Source organism: Hemicordylus capensis, chromosome 2 (assembly GCF_027244095.1).
Source record: "Hemicordylus capensis ecotype Gifberg chromosome 2, rHemCap1.1.pri, whole genome shotgun sequence".
NCBI lineage: Eukaryota > Metazoa > Chordata > Lepidosauria > Squamata > Cordylidae > Hemicordylus > Hemicordylus capensis.
This window is the reverse complement of record NC_069658.1, coordinates 220393657-220413113: the sequence shown is the minus strand read 5'-3', so window position 1 is coordinate 220413113 and position 19457 is coordinate 220393657. Positions and strand designations below refer to the sequence as shown.

Here is a 19457-nt window from a genome sequence, read left to right as displayed (position 1 = left end):
TTCAACTACCCACACATAGACTGGGTAAATTCACATTCAAGTCAGGACAAAGAGGTCAAATTTCTAGATACGCTAAATGCCTGTGCCTTAGAACAGTTGGTCATGGAACCGACCAGAGAGAAGGTGACCTTGGATCTAATTCTGAGTGACACCCAGGACCTGGTGCGTGACGTCAGTGTCATCAACCCTTTAGGGAACAGTGACCACAGTGCCATAAAATTCAGCATACATGCGGGGAGAGAATCACCAAGGATGTCAAACACAGACATTTTAAATTTCAAAAGAGGAAACTTCTCCAAAATGAGGAGTATGGTGAAAAGAAAGCTGAGGGGGAATATCAGGAGAGTCACTTTGCTCCAGAGTGCATGGCGTTTACTCAAAACCACAATACTAGAAACCCAGTTAGATTGTATACCCAAAAGGAGGAAAGGTACCACTAAGTCCAGGAGGATGCCAGCATGGCTAACGGGTACCATCAAGGAAGCCATAAAAAGGAAGACTTCCTTCCGAAATTGGAAGGCCTGTCCAAATGAAGAGAACAGAAAGGAACACAAACTCTGGCAAAAGAAATGCAAGGTGACAATAAGGGAGGCAAAAAGAGAGTTTGAGGAACCTTTAGCCAAAAGTATCAAGGGGAATAACAATAACTTATTTAAGTGCATCAGAAGCAGGAAACCTGCCAGGGAGGCAGTTGGGCCATTACACAATGAGGGAGTGAAAGGGATTATTAAGGAGGAAATGGAGGTTGCAGAGAAACTGAATGAGTTCTTTGCATCTGTCTTCACGGCAGAGGATACTGAGCATATACCTGTTCCTGAACCAGGCTTTTTAGGGATAGAGGCTAGAGAGCTGAGTCTGATAGAAGTGACAAGGGATGATGTTCTAAACTGTCTGGAAAAACTGAAAGCTAACAAATCACCAGGGCCGGATGGCATCCATCCAAGAGTCCTCAAAGAACTCAAATGTGAAATTGCCGACCTCCTTGCTAAAATATTTAACTTATTCCTGAAATCGGGCTCTGTACCAGAGGACCAGAGAGTAGCAAATGTAACACCGATTTTCAAAAAGGGATCCAGGGGCAATCCGGAAATTACAGGCCGGTTAGCCTAACATCCGTTCCAGGCAAATTGATGGAAAGCATCCTCAAGGATAAAATTGTAAAGCACCTAGAAGAACAGGCCCTGCTGGGAGTGAGCCAGCATGGCTTCTGCAAAGGTAAATCTTGCCTCACCAACATTTTGGACTTCTTTGAGAGTATCAACAAGTATGTGGATAAAGGTGATCCAGTTGACATAGTCTACCTGGACTTCCAAAAAGCTTTTGACAAAGTTCCTCATCAAAGACTCCTGAGGAAACCTAGCAGTCATGGGATAAAGGGACAAGTACATGTGTGGATTGCTAACTGGTTGAAAGACAGAAAACAGAGGGTAGGTATAAATGGAGAGTTTTCACAATGGAGGGAAGTAAGAAGTGGGGTCCCCCAGGGATCTGTACTGGGACCGGTGCTTTTTAATTTATTCATAAATGATCTAGAAGCAGGGGTAAGCAGCGATGTGGCCAAATTTGCAGATGATACCAAACTCTTCCGGGTAGTGAAATCCAAAACAGATTGTGAGCAGCTCCAAAAGGATCTCTTCAAACTGGGGGAGTGGGCGACAAAATGGCAAATGCGCTTCAATGTTAGCAAGTGTAAAGTGATGCACATTGGAACGAAAACCCCCAACTTCAAGTATATGCTGATGGGATCTGAGCTGTCGGTAATGGACCAGGAGAGGGATCTTGGGGTTGTGGCTGACAGTTCGTTGAAAGTGTCGTTTCAATGTGTGGCAGCTGTGAAAAAGGCAAATTCCATGCTAGGGATCATTAGGAAGGGGATTGAAAATAAAACGGCTAACATTATAATGCCCTTATACAAAACTATGGTGCGACCACACTTGGAGTACTGCGTACAATTCTGGTCACCACATCTTAAAAAGGACATTGTTGAACTGGAGAAGGTACAGAAGAGGGCAACCAAGATTATCAGGGGCCTACAGCACCTTTCTTATGAGGCAAGACTACAACACCTGGGGCTTTTTAGTTTAGAAAAAAGACGACTGCAGGGAGACATGATAGAGGTCTATAAAATCATGCATGGCATGGAGAAAGTGGAGAGAGTGAAATTCTTTTCCCTCTCACACAACACTAGAACAAGGGGTCACTCCATGAAATTGATTGCCAGGAGGTGTAGGACCAACAAACGGAAGTACTTTTTCACACAACGTGTGATCCACTTGTGGAACTCTCTGCCACAGGATGTGGTGATGGCCAACAACCTGGATGGCTTTAAGAGTGGTTTGGATGACTTCATGGAGGAGAGGTCTATCAATGGCTACTAGTCAGAGGGCTGTGGGCCACCTCCACCCTCAAGGGCAGGGTGCCTCTGAGTAGCAGTTGCAGGGGAGTAATGGCAGGAGAGAGGGTACGCCCTCAACTCCTGCCTGTGCCTTCCAGCGGCATTTAGTGGGCCACTGTGCGAAACAGGATGCTAGACTAGATGGGCTTTGGGCCTGATCCAGCAGGGCTGTTCTTATGTTCTTATGTTAACCAATACTGAAGATAAAACATATCGGTATGGCTGGGATAATTTACTTAAAGTAAAACATTTGCGAATGGCTCCGGTACCACAGGGGCATAACCAAGCTACATAAGGAATATTCTTGTATTTCCCCTCTAACCCTCTGTAGGGAACACACTGAATCGAGCAAGAGTCAAGGCTCTTCTTAATTTTGCTGGGGACAGGGAGTCATTTTGTTGATTTATTTTTATAGCTATGTAAACCACTTTAGGAACTTGTGCTGAAAAGCAGTAGTCTGAGGGCTATAGGCCACCTCCAGCCTCAGAGGCACGATGCTTCCCAATAGCAACTGCAGGAGAGGAACAGCAGGAGAGAAGGAACATGCCCACACCTTTTGCCTGTGGGCTTCTCAGAGGCATCTGGGAGCACTGTAAAGGGAAATGCTGGGACCAGAAGGACTTCCCCCTCCCACATCCCAGGGTGCCCTGGGGCACAAGCATGGCGGCTCCTTCCCCCAGCTCGCTGCCGAAAATTGCAGTGGAAGCCATTGAACCTGGCTGCGATAGCCCGGCCAATCGCCAGCCGAAGTTAAGCCAACCACAGGCTCAACGCCGGGTTAGAAAGTGGGGCTTGGCCAAGGGGCAGCATGGGGAGTGACCTCGCTCCGCACACGTCACCTGCACAGCCTAACCCAGGCTGGTCTGCCCTTGCCGGAGTTAAGCTGCACATGTGAATACCCTTTAGGTCTGAGAAGATGTCAAAAACATAACTTGACCATCTCCAGGGTGTGACTGAAGTGTTTGATTCCATCCATGACCTCCATAATTATGACAACCACCACCTTATAAAGAGAAGGGGCTGCAGCTGAGGGGCAGGACATCTGCCTTTCCTGGAAATCCAGGTTCAGCGACTGGCCTCTCCAGATACGCAGGGAAAGACCCTTCTCTGAGATCTCGGAGAGCTGCTGCCAGTCAGTCTAGCAGGTCTGAGGGGCCGAGGGTAGAAAGTATAGAAGAACATAAAGACAGCCCTGCTGGATCAGGCCCAAGGAGGCCCATCTAGTCCAGCATCCTGTTTCACACGGTGGCCCACCAAATGCCGCTGGAAGCCTACAGGCAGGAGTTGAGGGCATGCACTCTCTCCTGCTGTTACTCCCCTGCAACTGGTACTCAGAGGCATCCTGCCTTTGAGGCTGGAGGTGGCCTATAGCCCTCAGACTAGTAGCCGTTGATAGACCTCTCCTCCATGATACTTTCAACAAGCTGTCCACCATAACCCCAAGATCCCTATCCTGGTCAGTCACCAACACCTCAGATCCCATCAGCATATACCTGAAGTTGGGGTTTTTCGTCCCAATGTGCATCACTTTACACTTGCCAACACTGAAACGCATTTGCCATTTTGTCGCCCACTCCCCCAGTTTGGAGAGATCGTTTTAGAGCTCCTCACAATCTGCTTTGGATTTCACTACCCCAAAGAGTTTATTATCATCTGCCACTGACATCATGCACCAGGTCCTGGGTGCCATTAGGATTAAGTCCAAGGTCACCTTCTCTCTAGTTGGTTCCAAGACCAACTGTTCTAGGGCACAGTCATTCAACGTATCTAGAAATGTGACCTCTGTGTCATTACCTGACTCTGAATTTACCCAGTCTATGTGCGAGTAATTGAAGTCACCCATTATTACTGCCCTGCCTCTCTTTGAAGCCGCCCTGATTTCCTCCTGCAACTCCAAATCACTGTCAGCATGATCTGCAAGAGAGATGCAGCACCACTGCCCCCACCATCACCAAGCAGGGGAGGGAGCAGCCTCCCTCTGGCTGGCCCATCTTTGCCACCTCCCTCTCCCGATTCAAGTAAGCTAAGCTGGGGTGGGGGGACATGGGGTGGTACAAGGGGGAATCGGAGCCAGAGGCGACCCTTATATAAGGCATGGTGAGGTGGCTGCTTCAGGCGGCAGATTCTTGAAGCACAAGCAGCAAGGTCAGGCCCAGCGGGGCTGCTCTTATGTCTTTATGCCTCCTACCTTAGCAGAAGCGCCTGTCAAGCTTGGCAAGGAGCAGCTCTCCTGACACGTCTTGCAAAGAAGCACAAGCAGGGAAGAGGAGGCTGCTGGCAACCTGCCCTCCTCCCTGCGCCAATTTCACACTTTGCAAGGTTGATCCTGAAAGGAGACTAGCCCTGGGTGTGGAGCAAGGCAGCTGTTGGCACATCACCTCCAGCACTGCGAGACCTTGGGATGGGGTTATGCGTGAGGGAGGGGGATGCAGAAGCTCAAGCAAGGGAAGATCCCAGGCCAGCCTCACTTTAGAGGGGTAGTCATCGGTTTTGAGGGTACCCTGCGATAGCAGAGGGACTTTTGTGGCAGTCACCCTCACTCCAGACCTTCCCAGAAGTTTCCGCCATCTCTCCTTCCTATCTTCAAGTGGAACTGCGGGAGGGGCCCATGACCCCAACCTCCAGAGCAGGATCTGGCTCTGCTTACTTTGCATGCAAAAGGTCCTGGGTTCAGTCTTCGGCTAACAAGTTCTGAGCTCACACGGCAACAAAGGTCCTGGCCACAACTTCATCTCTTGCGTATACAGAAGAAAACCTTTGTGATGATACAAGTGCATCCTTCATCCCCAGGAGCTGCAAGTTCTGGGCTGCTTGGCCTCCTTCTCATGCCTAATTACAAAGCTAGAAACTCAAGGGTGGCATGTCCATTTTTGGAGTTACAGATCTCAACCAAAAGCGTTGAGGCTGTAACGCAACTTTGTGCATGTTTACTTGGAAATTCTCAGTGAGGCAGAGATCATGGACTCCAAAAGTAAGTGGGCACAACTATCTTATTCTCAGTACAACAGTGATCCCATATGCTGACAGCAGTGGTGCAGGCCTCTGAGCATGTGCAGAGTGCATCTATCGATGCATTCTCAGAAGTGCAGTTCTTGTGTACTCAAGGCCCCTGGAAACAGTTTTACAAATAGTTTCAATCATCAGCACTGACAGTCACTAAAAACAAGGAACCAGAAATAATTTCCCTCCCCACTGAAAAACACCCTCCCCACGTCCAAGAGTCAGGCACAGTACTTCCTAACTGCCCTGAGCCATTTTGGAGGGGCGGTATACAAATAAAATCAAATCAAATAAATAAATATAAATAAATAATGACTGCGAGTTTCGGAATCTGTGATCTTTCCCTCCTAACCTACTTTCAGTGCTGGTCCCAGAAAAGGTGAAAAGTGCCTCTGAACACACACAGAGGGTCTTCCCCTTAGCCTTAAAGGAAGCATTCAAGGCTGTGAGGAAACACAGAAATACTTCACATATTCAGAGGGTAGAAGCACTCACTTCCTGATCAGGAAGAAGACCTGCCAAATATTCCTCTCTTTTTGCAGCTGACAATGCTGGCAACTGGATTGCTCCTTTTTTCATGCCAAAGATGTTCTGTGTTGAGGGTAGCCATGCCTCCCCACCACCCCCACTGCTGCCTCAATTCCTTCTTACCTGCTCCTGCTTGCTCCTCCAACAGCAGGAACTCCTGTTTTTCCAACAGCTGCAAAGGTATTGCTGGCAACAGGTACGTGAAGCGCCCTCTGACTTTACAACCTGCCCTGCTACCTGTGGCTGGAAGGCACCAGCCCAGGTGAGGTCCGAGGCGAAGCTGCACAGAGAAGGAATCCAGCCAAAGTGTTTCAGGGACAGCCTTTTCTACCCAGCATCTCCTCTGGGAACTGCCTTGTTTGAGGCATTTGAATAAATCTGCATAGGGAGGCCGGAGGGGAGGGGGAGAAGAGCAGCACGGGGCTGACAAAGCAGAGGCTGGGTGAAGGTGCAAGACGCGTTTCGACATACACCGGTTATCTCTTTATCAAAGCGAGCTTTCCCTTTGCAGAGTAATTGCAGTTCACTTTTCTCCTGTGCTAACATTCCGCCATCGCTCGTCGAGGTGGTTCAGTTGCACTCATAATGAAAGGCGTGCTTTCTTTTAGTCACTGTAGCTTAGGGAGGATATTGTAGAGCTGGGAAAGTTGCAGAAGAGGGCAACCAAGATGATCAGGGGCCTGGAGCACCTTCCTGATCAGGCACAGTTACAACATCTGGAGCTCTTTAGATTAGAACCGAGACAGTGGCGGCTGGTGACTCCAGGGACTGGGTGGGCATCAGGCAGGGCAGGTGTTGGACACAGCCAAAGTGGGTGGCGCAGAGGTGGAGCAAAACAACAACCACAACAAACCCAAACACAACTAACTCCCATGGGCATATAGAAAATAAAGGTAAAGTTGTGCCATTGAGTCAGTGTTGACTCCTGGCAACCACAGAGCCATGTGGTTTTCTTTGATGGAATACAGGAGGGTATTACCATTGCCTCCTCCCACGCAGTATGAGATGATGTCTTTCAGCATCTTCCTATATTGCTGCTGCCCAGTATAGGTATTTCCCATAGTCTGAATAACATACTAGCAGGGATTCGAACCAGCAACCTCTTGCTCCCTGGGAATGTTACTTCCCCGCTGTGCCATTAGGTAGCTTGGGCACATAGAAGATGATGTCAAAAAACTCCCCCACCTCTCTTCCCACCAGCTCCCTGAAAGGTTGCTTTGGGGGGTTATAGGAACCTTGGGAACAATTTGGGATGGGACACGGGAAGATGAAGGAGCCACTCCTCAAAACTAATGCAGGAATATTTCACAATTGACTTTATTAGGTATGTTTATTTCCCACACACTGTATATTGGCAACATGCCCTTCACAATAACAACCAGCTCCTGCAATAAAATAAAAGTCTAAGGACAAAACACACAGATACATTATTTGCACAAATTGGAGGAGGAGTGCTGTTCCAAAGAGAAGAGGAATGCCAGTTCCTTTAAGGTCTTTGATAAAAACCAATGTTCCACAGGTGCAGTTTCCCCAACTCTTAAGGGCATGATTCAACTCTTAAGCCAGATTCAAACCTGCTTAAGCATCATGGTCCCTCACCACCCAGGCACTGAGAGCTGCAGTTCTTTGATGAAAGGGTTCTAATAAAGGCTTCCCACTTCCTAGCATTTGCACAAAATTGCAGTTCCCATTGCTTTTTTGGAGGGTGGGGAGGCCCAAAATGATGAAAGCTGTTTCAAACTAGTTTAAATGTGTGGTCCATTCCCTTTTGGAATATGATCACCATAGCACAACCCACCACATAACCCTTCTCATTCACTAGCCAAATTACTCTCCATCTCTCTTTAACAAGCCTCCATCAATTGGAGATCTACTGTGGGAGGTAGACAAAATAGGTGAGTGATCCCTTTTTTAATGCAAATGCAGATGACCTTAATGGTGTCTGAATAAACAGAACAGAACTGTTAAGGAGGCAGGAGAGAACAATATGCAACTCAAAGGGGGAAAACATTCCTCTAGTCTTCAGAAGTGAACTATCAAATTTGGGCTAACAGGTTGAAAGATTTACTATAAATTAATTAGGGAGAGTAAGAATCCTCAAGACCAACAGTTGCTTAATGTTAAATACTGTATTGCAGTTATAAAAACTACAAAGCAAAGCTAGCCATCCACCATTTTAAAGGTAAAGTGTGCTGTCGAGTCGATTTCGACCCCTGGTGCCCACAGAGCCCTGTGGCTTCTTTGATAGAATACAGGAGGGGTTTACCATTGCCCCTTCCCGTGCAGCAGTATGAGATGATGCCTTTCAGCATCTTCCTATATCGCTGCTGCCCAGTACCAATGGGGATTCGAACTGGAAACCTTCTGCTTGTTAGTCAAGGGCGGGGGAAATCAAAGCTGACATATTTATTCATAGGGATAGAAAGAGCTTTTGAAAAGGGGTTCATGCAATTGATATTTACTTTAGGAATAGATTGCAAACATAGCAACTGCCTTGAGGGGTAGCCTGGTTTCTGAAAAACTCTCAAATACCCCTGCAACCAATCACTCTGCTCCCCTTGCTGCCTTGCCAGTTTTTCTCTGCTGCAACAAGAGGCAGTTTCCACCCTGCCTTCTCAGCAGGGGGGTCCAAGCAAGCAAACTACATCTCTATCGGTAGTTTCTCACTACCTCCTCTGATGCTCTGTGTTGACTTATTTGTAATATCACGGCTGCATTTTGCTGCTCTTTTCCCATTTAATTTCCAGCCAATGGATTTAAACACAATTAGTAGACATCTTCCTTCTCTTGCTAGCCTGAACAATCCCCCGTGCCAGCCCGCTCCCTCAGTCAGCCAGCCGGCCCTTGTTGGTGACTTCTTGTTGGTGACTTCTCAGCGAGAGCTGCTTGGCCATTTAGAGTGGAAGCTGCTCTTTCAGGAAGTGGGCGGTCCTCCTTCTTCAAAGGATGGAGCAGGGAAAACAAAACAGAATCGCACGCAGGTGGGGCAGGCAATCTCCCGAAGAGTCCCGCCTTAGGAAGGATTTCTAACATGACTCATATTGCTTTGGAAATGGGCTTCCTACCCGTGTGGCTTAAAACATCCCCCCTTTTTTAAGCCAATGGATTTAAACATAACAAAGGTTGATGCTATCCTCCTTGCTAGCCTGACCTCTCTCCTGAGCCACCCCACTCCCTCAGTCAGGTGGTTGATTGAGGGAACAGGGCAGGGGAGTTCAGGCTAGCAAGGACTCTCCCCCCACCCCATGTCTCCCCTGCTCAGCCGGAGTCAGGAGACAGAAGCTTCGGAGTGTGGCCTGGGCCGCGCCAACTGACCAAGGGAGCAGGGCTGGCCCAGCCAAGCGGCCATACTCTGAAGGGGGCAGGCTCTGTGTCCATCCATCCAGTCCAGGAGGAGCAGCAGAGGGAGCATCTGAGGAGCTGGGCAGGCCAGGCCAGTGCATGGGCCACTCTGGCTGCTGCCCTTGCCCTTTACCAGCCCGACTCTGGAGCAGCCAGAGTCAGGAGACACAAACAAGTTGAAGCACATTCATTCAGGGCAGACAGGGAGGCAAATTTCAAGAGTACAACAAATAAACTCACCACCACGACCACCACCAGTCAAATGTTGTCCAGACCTATATTAACAATTGAGTTTGTTTCTTTGCTGAACTGAACATCTTATTGTCAAGCCCATTCCTCACACAATGCAGGAGGAGCTGTTCCTACAAGCACCGCAGTGCTAACCCAAATGGCGATGCCTGCTCTTTTTGCCTTGCCTCTCTCAAAATAGACGGCCCTCCCCTCTGGCCACTCTGACTGGCTGATAGGGTAGTCAATCAACATGATGCCTCCTATCAGCTCATTTCAAGGTCATTTCAAGCTCTGCCCACTTTATGAAAAAGGTAGGCCTTTTCATTGGCTGCTGCCTCATTAATATTTCAATGAAGGGGGAACACTGTTCAGCCTTTTCAATAGGAGCCTGCTACCGGCGCCCACTCTATGTAAACATTGCTGGGAGGGCAAGCTGCAGGCAGGGAGGTGTAGAGGGCAGCCACACACAGGAAGGCAGTGAGTTATCAAAAATGGTGGTGGCATTGATAATTTGGGAGGGCACCGCCCACTTTGCCCCAAGTGAAGAGCCTCCCCTGGCTCCTTCAAGAGGAGTGGAGCCTTAAAAGTTAAACTACTATTTTCAGGCAGGCAGGCGCCAGGCACCTGTTCTTCATAGGAGCGGCCAGCGGCCACAGGGAGATGGTGGCACTGGCGGTTTGGATCACCGCTGCAGGCTCGGCAAAGAAGGTAATTAATTTCAGGGTACCCCAGTGCTGTTTCCTTTTTAAAGTATATCAGCAGCTCTCCTCCACACCTGCCACAGCTTAGGTCAAATCAATTTGGATTCGATTAAAAAAATCAAGTCCAAATCAAATCGACCTGGTTTTGAGATGGCCTGATTCATGGTTGAATCAAAACAGCTGGTTTTGACGACCAAGAAATGAATGGCAATTTGTGATTCGTGCACATCTCTATTGTCTTCCCTTGCAAAGTATCGTTGGTAAATAGGCCGTTGCGCACTTAAATTCTTTGGTACGAAGGAGGGGACAGCACATGTGTTTCTACACTAATTATGCCAGTGTTAGTTAGTTAGTTCCCCACTAACTATGCCTAAATCTCACAGTCCTGCTAATACGATTTATTTGATCTCTGGAACACCACGTACGGCAGTGCCAATGGACCAAAGTTCCTGGGCCAGTAGACCACCTCCAGTTCACTGCACGACAAGTCATAGAAAACATCACAGAATGTGATGAGGGTCACAGCGTGATGGACGGCTATGAGGATAAAGATGTGCCTGCAGAGCAAAGGAAATGGAGAGGTGGGTGGTCAAGAGGCAGAAATTACTGCTGGCTACTGCTGGGGGAGGATCTATAAATAAAAATAAAACTTGGTTTAAAAATCATTGCAAAATCCATGGGTTTCAGAGTTTTTTGTCCAGCCATTCAGGATGTATTAATCTTTTTGAGTTTCTTATTGATCCCTGTGGGGAAACTGTGATTTAAGTAGGAAATTTGGGCCCAGCTCCCCTAGCAGAGGCCCATATCCATTGCACACATTTGCTCTATTAGAGATCCATCCCTGCTCCAGAATAGTTTGCTACAAGATCACTTCCTGTGCACCCACCCCATTTCCTGTTTCTGGAATTGTCTGTAATGTTTGAAGAGCATAAGGGCCAGTGTGGAAGCATGTTCAGAGCATCTAAGCCTGTTCAGAACAAGCATCTATTTTCCTCTCTGATGGGTAAAACCAGTTTTGCCCATTTGTATCAAAGTTGCTTGGGGATAGTGCTGACAGGCTAGCACCTGGGCAGTCTCTAACACCTCCCCACTCCCACCCTCACTCCAAATCTCACAGCAGTTTTAAGCAAAGGGTGGACACAGAAGCAAATCAACTTGCAGAATTTAAACTCTGAAAGGGCAGGGCATATGAAGTATGTGAAGAGGGGAAAGGCAGTTGATACCAAGTTGGCTTGATGGAATGTATGACTGATGTGGACATTGCAAAGTCAAGATTATCGTTTAGCTGGACTTTGTTCTGTTTGTTGTGTGATAGCTTCAGCAGGCTTGCACTGCGGGTGAGGGGCTTGCTGTGACCACACAAAACAAAAACAGAGTCCTGCTGGATTTCAAGCAGAGTTCTGAGAGAGCCTTGCCCCATATATCTCTCCCCAGACCCTGAGATCTTCTTCAGAGGCGCTGCTCTGAGTATCCCTGCCCAATGAGGTAAGGGAGAGGGCCTTTTCAGTGATGGCACCCTGTTTATGGAATAGCCTCCCCAGTGAACCTCACCTGGCATTGTCATTCCATACTTTTAGACACCAGGGGAAGATCTTTCTGTTCACCCAGGACTTTTTTTTAAACAGTTAAACAAATAAAAATAAATGTTTTTGTATCTTTTGCTTTGTTTTAATGTGCCTTAATCATATGCTATAATCCGTTGCTTTATTGTTATACTTTGTGAGCCGCCCAGAGAACAACTGCTGTGGGGCACCCAACAAATAAAATTATTATTGTTGCAGAAGCTGAACAGCCAACCTGACAGGGATCTTGTAGCTGTTTCCTGTACTGAGCATGGGTTGGACTAGAAGACCTCAAAGCTTCGGAAGTACTTTTTCATGCAACGCATAATCCACTTGTGGAATTCTCTGCCACAAGATGTGGTGACAGCTAATAAACTGGATCGCTGTAAGAGGGGTTTGGGTAACTTCATGGAGGAGAGGTCTATCAATGGCTACTAGTTGGGGCACTAAAGGCCACCTCCAGCCTCAAAGACAGGATGCCTCTGAGGACCAGTTGCAGGGGAGTAACAGCAGGAGAGAAGGCATGCCCTCAGCTCCTGCCTGTGGCTTCCAGTGGCATCTGGTGGGCCACTGTGCAAAACAGGATGCTGGACTAGATGGGTCTTGGGCCTGATCCAGCAGGGCTGTTCTTATGTTCTTCTCTTTAGGAAGTCCCAGAGTGAGACATTTAGACAAATAGCCCCTTCCAGCATTTAGTACACTGAGGGAGATTGCCTCTGAACTTGGAGGTCCCATTTCTATGTTCTCAAATAAAAGCATAAGAAAGACCTGTTGGATCTGACCAAAGATCAAGCATTCTACTTCCCACCTTGGCCGGCTGAGATGCCTCCAGCAAGCCCACAGCTAGGGCCCAAGAGCAACAGTCCTCCCATGTTGACTCTTTTCAGCCGGCAGCCTTGATTGCTTCTTGTGGCAGAGAGTTCCAAATATTAAAGATACATTGTGGGAAGAAGATCTTTTCCCTCTCCTGCCCTGAATCTTCTTCTAATCAATTTTGTTGGATTACCCTGAGTTCTAAATATTGGCTGACATACTGCACAAGGATATGTGAGCCTTGTCACTTTGCATGCACCCAAGTTCTACAGATTGCTCAAATTCAAAAATTGCACAAATGACATTATACCGGAGTAAGTCCATTTATCTCACAAACTGCACAAACAGAAAAATTGTGCAAATAACATTACACAATTTTTCTGTTTGTGCAATTTGTGCAGTTGCACAACTTTCATGCTCCCAAAGTTAGTGAGCTTGTAAACCCTTGCACAGTATGCCAACCATTCTCTTTCAATATTATGCCTGCTTTCACTCTGCAACCGCTTCAGGGACAGGAGAGAGAGAGAGAGAGAGAGAGAGAGAGAGAGAGAGAGAGAGAGAGAGGATATATGAGGGAGAGGAAGGTAGTTAAGCTCCTTTCCTTATTCTTGCAGATTGGTCTTTGTTTCCTTCTGAACCTGGCTGTTTTCAGACATACTCCATTTAAAAATGGAAGGTCTTCTCACTCATCCATTCCCTATCCAGATTTTGTACTTCCTCTTTGTGCAATTTCACAGGGCCATCTGCTTACCATTTGTGGGCAATCCATTATGAGAAACCTTGTCTTATGAGACTACTTTAGGGTTGGCATCAAATGGCCAACAGATGGCGCTATGAAATTGTGCAGCAGGGAAGTACATCATCTGGATGCAAAGTGGATAAAATGAAAAAAGCTAAAGTTTTCAGAGTATTTTTTCCATTTGGAAACACCAGTGGTGTAGTGGAGGGGGGACGCACAGGGACAGAGTGCCGGTACTTCTCAGCTTCTCTGGCTGTTGGGGGTGTGCATGGGCATAAGGGCTGCCACGCAGAGTCCCTGCACTTCTGAATTTGCAACTACATTACTGGGAAACAACACCTTTGAGCTGTTCCAGAAAGCATGGAAGAGAAAGAAATGACTGGGCATTCCTGATGGGGCCAGGATTGGACTGAGGGCAGCCAGTTCCTGACCTCCCATTATACAGCTTTTCCTAAATATAGTTTTCTGGAAATTTGGAAGCTGCCAGTTTGGAGCCACCCACCCCCATCCGAGTCTGAGGATTCAGTTCTTCAGCCCTAAACGGATTGGTTTCCCAACATCGACTAAACATTCTAAACTGTGTTTCTGCATGATATGGAAAAAAATCCTTTCTCTCTTACCACAAGCTGTGTAAGTATCTGAAGTTGATCTTGTGGCAGAACTCGCAAAGAAACCTGTCCACAATCCAGCAGACGATGGCAATTGTCCACCACCCTGTCATCGTCAAAGCCATCCGGTGAAGGTAGGGGAAACGCTTGCGATTCCTGAGGAAAAAGCCAAGATCCAGGATGGTTAGATCCTTCCATTAGGCTGACTGGTGGCCGCAAGAGAATTGCAAGAATTATACAGACTGAATAACTGGAGGGTCCTGTCTCTCTCTGCATGAGTCACTGTTTGTGCCTGTTAGTTTCAGAAACTTGTTCAATATTCCAAGAATCCTGAGGATGAGGGAGACTCAATGACCACATTCACACATAACAGGAAACCAGAGGTGAAGGAGCCCGAGGTTGGTTGGTTGGTTTGTTTAATTGTTAACTTTATATACTGCCTATGATTCAAACAATCCCAAGGCAATTTATAGCAAAATTTTAAAACAAGATTGTAAAAAAGACACAATTAAAATATTAAGCTAAAAATATAAAAGAAATCTGATTAAAAATTTAAAACACAAGCATAAAAGCAATACAAAGTACAAAGAGCAACAGCAGAGCTGAAACCAGAGTTGAGGGAGGAAGCTCCTCCCCCATTCTGGCTGTGATTGGCTGCCGGGGTTGTCTTTCATGTCAGAAGGAAGCCCACGTAGCCAGTTCCCCCTCCTATCTGCAGTCTCCAAGACTGATATTTTGAATGTCTGGGGGGGGGGTGTACAGGTGGAGGAAGGACTGGTCCATTTTTTACATGCAAATATGGCCTCTGGGGAAGCAACCACTGAGCCAATATCCTTTCAAGGTACAGAGTCTTCCCTAGGGTTGGGGTGAGGTCAAAATGCTCAATTTGGACAACAGCCAGCAAGAACAAAAGAAATGGGTATGCAGGCAATTTTGAAGACATTTTTAACCTTTCCCTAAACTCCCATAAGATCCCATGGAGGTTTTGGAGAAAGATTAAAAATGTGTTAAAGATCGTCCGCTAGCCCATTTCTTTTGTGGATTGAGTAGTAGGTAGCACCCATCATGCCATACCACACAATCCCCTTTAGTGTCTCGGGGCGATTCCCATGCAGAACAATGGAGTGTTTCAAGTTTCCCCATTGTTCTCTATGACCGGAGCAAGTTGCACTCACAGAGTGCACACAAGTTTTGCTTTGCAAATTTGCAGTTTGCAATTTACAATGCATTTTGCAACCCTGCCTTGCAATCCTGCAGAGCCACTCTGTAAAAGGGAATCTGTCCCCTGCAATACAGATTTCAACACAGTCCAAAAATGGCCCAGAAAAGAATCACTGACCCAGAATCCACTGCCAGCCACAGTGCCTGTACTGCAGTAACATCATTGGCACAAGTTTTTCCTCACACACAATTTTTACTTCTTCGCATGACAACTCCTGCCACAGCAGCACCCTGAGCAGCAAGCATAGCCATAAGCTCCTTGAGCAACCTCAGCTACAGTTTAACTACACATTGCAATGCAGATTGCAGAGTAGACCAGAGCAGTGAGTGAAGCACAAATTCATCTCAAGGCCAGACATGGAAGTCATCACAGCAATCACAAATAAATATTAGAGAGAGAGAGAGAGAGCGCTGCCACTGTCCATTTCTCGTCACAACACTATCTCACAAACAAAACAAACCACAACTCATGGAAGGAAGGTAAGTTCTGCCTTTGTCAATCTGAGATCCAGCAAAACCAGATATTTATAGCAGCAATAGGACACCATATTAGTGCTGAGAAAACCACAAAATCAAACCCTCTTTCCTTCCATCCTGCCTGCCACAGAGACAGGAGGACAGAGTAGTCATGGCTTGGGCAGTTCAGCTCTGAGCTCAGCTGTCTGAAGACTCTGAACAGGATGGAATGAGTAGGAAGAAAGGTGAGCTGCACTCTAAGATATTCCTCCTGAGGGGATGGGGCCACTCTCTGAGAAGAGCATCTGAGTGTGTGTGTGTGTGTGTGTGTGTGTGTGTGTGTGTGCAGATTCCAGGTTCCCTCCCTGGCATCTCCGGATATAGGGCTGAGGGACAGACTCCTGCCTGTAACCTGGGAGAAGTCTGACTCTGTGTACTGTAGACAATACTGACCTAGATGGACTAATGGTCTGACAAAAAACAAAGCTTCTAGACTTACCATGAGAAGTTAAAGGATCCTCTCTGCCTCCCAGTCCCTTTGAATACATTTTGAAACTCCCTCTTTTTGGTTCCCCCAACTGCCTTCCACCCAGCCAATGAGGGCACAGTTGCCCGTGACAGCACTTGATTTGTATGCTAACAAGCCAACCAAGAAGCAAGGAGATCGCAAGCCAATCAGAAGCCAGTGCCAGAAAAACGATCAGCAAAGGGAAAACAGGCCTCCAAAATGGCATGTGAAACATCAAAACGTTCTCCACTTTGTTTCCAGCTCAAAACACCCAAAACAGCCTGTTTCAAATCAAAACAATTCATCATCAAAACATTTTGTACATTCCTACTCCATTCCTTTGCACCTGCTTGGTGCTGTCCAAGGTCCTGACCTCTTTGGCTAACTTGTAAGTCCCTATCCAAGGTCTATGTCACTTCCAGAATTCTTGCTGGCACTCAGATCCCTTCCTCAGCAGAGGCCGCAGCTTGGTCATCCACCCACACCCCATCTAGAACAGAATATGCAGCTGGCCACAAAAGGTCCCAATTCATAAATTCATAATGTTATCATTGGAGACCCAGCTGATGTACATGCTCCAGCACTTGTCTTGGTCTGGTACTCGTAATTCTCAGCTCGTTCTTACGTTTTCACTTCCTGGAACGTCAGGTATAAGAAGTGGAATATGAAAGTATTCAGAACATAAGCATTCAGTGTCGGCTTCAGAAAGGACATCAGGGTGATGAAAATCGTTACGATGGCTACCATCCAGATGAATTGATCCCTAGGGATATAAAGACAGAGGTGTGCTCAGGGACAAAATAGCTCTGAAGATCCATGAGGGTCTGGAATCTCTCCCCAGCATTTGGAATGAGACACCCACCAGAGCTTAAGGAAGGAATAGAGGGACAAGGTCACAAAAATATCATCCAAAAGAAATTAAAACCTGCTACATTGCCCTTGGGACTTTATATGCTGATATATATCTCCAGTTGATAATTTCTGCTCGCTCATGAGAAATTTTGGAATTAAAAGGGGTAAATTCAGAAGGCTGTCAGGTTGCTTTCTAGCACCTCATCTGTCTCATTGAAGCTTGGGGAGAGCTGTGGGTAAGATTTTGTATTAAGAACTAAACTCCTTGGAATTATTTTCTATAGAAAGCCCTTTGTAATCCACCCTGTTTTGATGCTTTATGCTTTGCCTATATTTTATATTCTCTATATGAGCAAAGTATGCCAAGAGGTATACTCCCAGTAGGGTCACCCAAAGTCACCCAAGGTGCAAAGGTCATCCCAGCTGCCCAGCTAAAGCAAGCAGGCACCTACATTGGGCAGCAGCGATATACTGTAGTAAAGATGGTCACTTATGTGACAACTAGTAACTTTAAGCCCGTTGTGGTCCAACAACAACTGGGCACCCACATTTGAGTACCCCGCCTTAAGGCTAATATAAATGCTAAGGGTGTGAGGTCATCTAATTAGAGGCCATCAAAAACTGATTTTCCCACCTGGATTCAGCTGGGACTTGATTTTCCTACCTGTTCTTGATGAAACCTGGGAGATGATGTGATGGAAGCCAAAAAGCATAGCATGTTCCAAAGGCCCACATGATGGACAGCTCATCCAGCATCTGCCCAGCATAGCTGAGGGTTGAATGGAAATACACGGAGAAGACACCTGTTGACATCAAAGAGATCTGGTTTCTTTCAGATCTTCCTTCCAGAGCTTCAGCATGAGCTATAAGGACTTTGGTCTACACAAACACAGCCCCAGAAGAGTCCTTCCCCATACCAACTGATTTCCAATTATTTATGGTCCCAAAGATGAGAGGGCCTCAAAGCAAATCCAGAGTGAATTTCTCCCCTACCACTGATCACAACCAGTTCACAGACAGCTAGAAACATAAGAACAGCCCTGCTGGATGAGGCCCAAGGCCCATCTAGTCCAGCATCCTTCTCTAACATACAGTGCTACTCCACCTCCAAGATGCCTCTCTCTGTCCTTTCTATAGAGTTTATATCCAGGTAAAACAGTGTCCCACTGGTTCTCACTGTTCCACCATGTTTCTGTTATGCCCACTATATCTATTTCTGTGTTAGCAACCAAGCACTCCCGCTCACCCATCTTGGCTTGGAGGCTTCTGGCATTGGCATATAAGCACCTATACGCTGAATCTCTCGCCTGGTGTATGCTATCTTTCTTTTGACTCTTTGACCAGCTGGCACAGACTCCTGTCTGCTCTTTATGCGGCTCTGCTCTGTCCCCTTCTGTTTTATCTGAATCCTTCTCACCCTCACACTTTAAAGGATGGCATTTGCTGAACCGGATACTGTCCAGCTCCTGTTGGCTATTCCCCAAGTGTCATTTATTTTTTATTTTAAGTGCCTGCATCTGGTTCCAGCTTGGTTCAAGTTCAGCTCGTACAGGCCTTGCTTGCCCCAAAATGTATCCCATTGCCTAACAAATCTAAACCCCTCCTCCCGGCACCAACGTCTCATCCATGCACTGAAACCCCTCAGATCTGCCTCTCTCACTGTACCTGAGAGCCGAACAGGTAGCATTTCTGAGAATGCTACCTTGTGGGTCCTGGACTTCAATACACTACCTATCAGCCTAAATTTGGCTTTCAGGACCTCCCGACTACATTTCCCCAGACAGTTGGTGCTGACATGCACCATGACAGGTGTCTCCTCCCCAGCACTGGGATTCAGGGAAAGTGATTCCAAACAATTTGAACCCTAGTATTCAGTCCCTGACTATGAAACTGGGTAGATCCTGGCATAACGGCAGCCAACACTCTCTGATCTAGAAAACTGGGATCCACAATTGAGCAAATATATGCAATGAACAGGAGCTACCACTAGTGGAGGCTGCACTCAAATGTCCAACTTTAATAATAATTTACCCATAGGGATCAATGGGAAACTCATATTAATAACACCCAAATGGCTGGGCAGAAAGCCCTGAAATTTCACATGGAGTTCCTACATTAAATGTTTGAATGTTCAAAGAGATCAGTCCACCCACTGATTATAATGAAATTTTTTAAAGTTTTAAAACGTTTCTTAAAAATTCATTAAAAATCAGCAGGTGGATGGAGCTCCTTGAACATCCATACATGTAATGCTACTATAATGTGCTAACACCATATGAATTTTGAGAACTTTCTGCCCAGCCATTCTAAAGTTATAACATGAGATGCACAAAAAAAAGTAATTTATTGTTCAATTTATATACTGCCTTTTATAAACTGCATCCCAAGATGGTTTACAAAAGTTAAAAAGCAAAAAAACCTCCATTAAAAATAATAAAATTATTAAATAAACACCATAAAAACCGTTAAGACACCACAAAAGCAGCAGCCATTAAAAAAAC

General features: G+C 46.5%; 2 protein-coding genes across 2 annotated transcripts in view; both read right to left on the bottom strand.

Moving 5' to 3' along the window:
• The window catches only part of LOC128343778 (alkaline ceramidase 1-like), a 41686-nt gene extending 35388 nt beyond the window's left edge, over positions 1-6298 (bottom strand). The window contains exon 1 of the mRNA XM_053293214.1: positions 6047-6298. The gene's annotated coding sequence lies outside the window, so the exon portion shown is untranslated. The remainder of the gene's footprint in view (positions 1-6046) is intronic.
• A 4287-nt stretch (positions 6299-10585) lies between these two features.
• LOC128343777 (alkaline ceramidase 1-like) overlaps positions 10586-19457 on the bottom strand; it is a 33540-nt gene continuing 24668 nt past the window's right edge. Inside the window, exons 3-6 of the mRNA XM_053293213.1 lie at positions 17621-17759; positions 16730-16867; positions 13932-14075; positions 10586-10754 (exon numbers count right to left, since the gene is read on the bottom strand). Coding sequence (XP_053149188.1) covers positions 10586-10754; positions 13932-14075; positions 16730-16867; positions 17621-17759 — 590 coding nt within the window. The remainder of the gene's footprint in view (positions 10755-13931; positions 14076-16729; positions 16868-17620; positions 17760-19457) is intronic.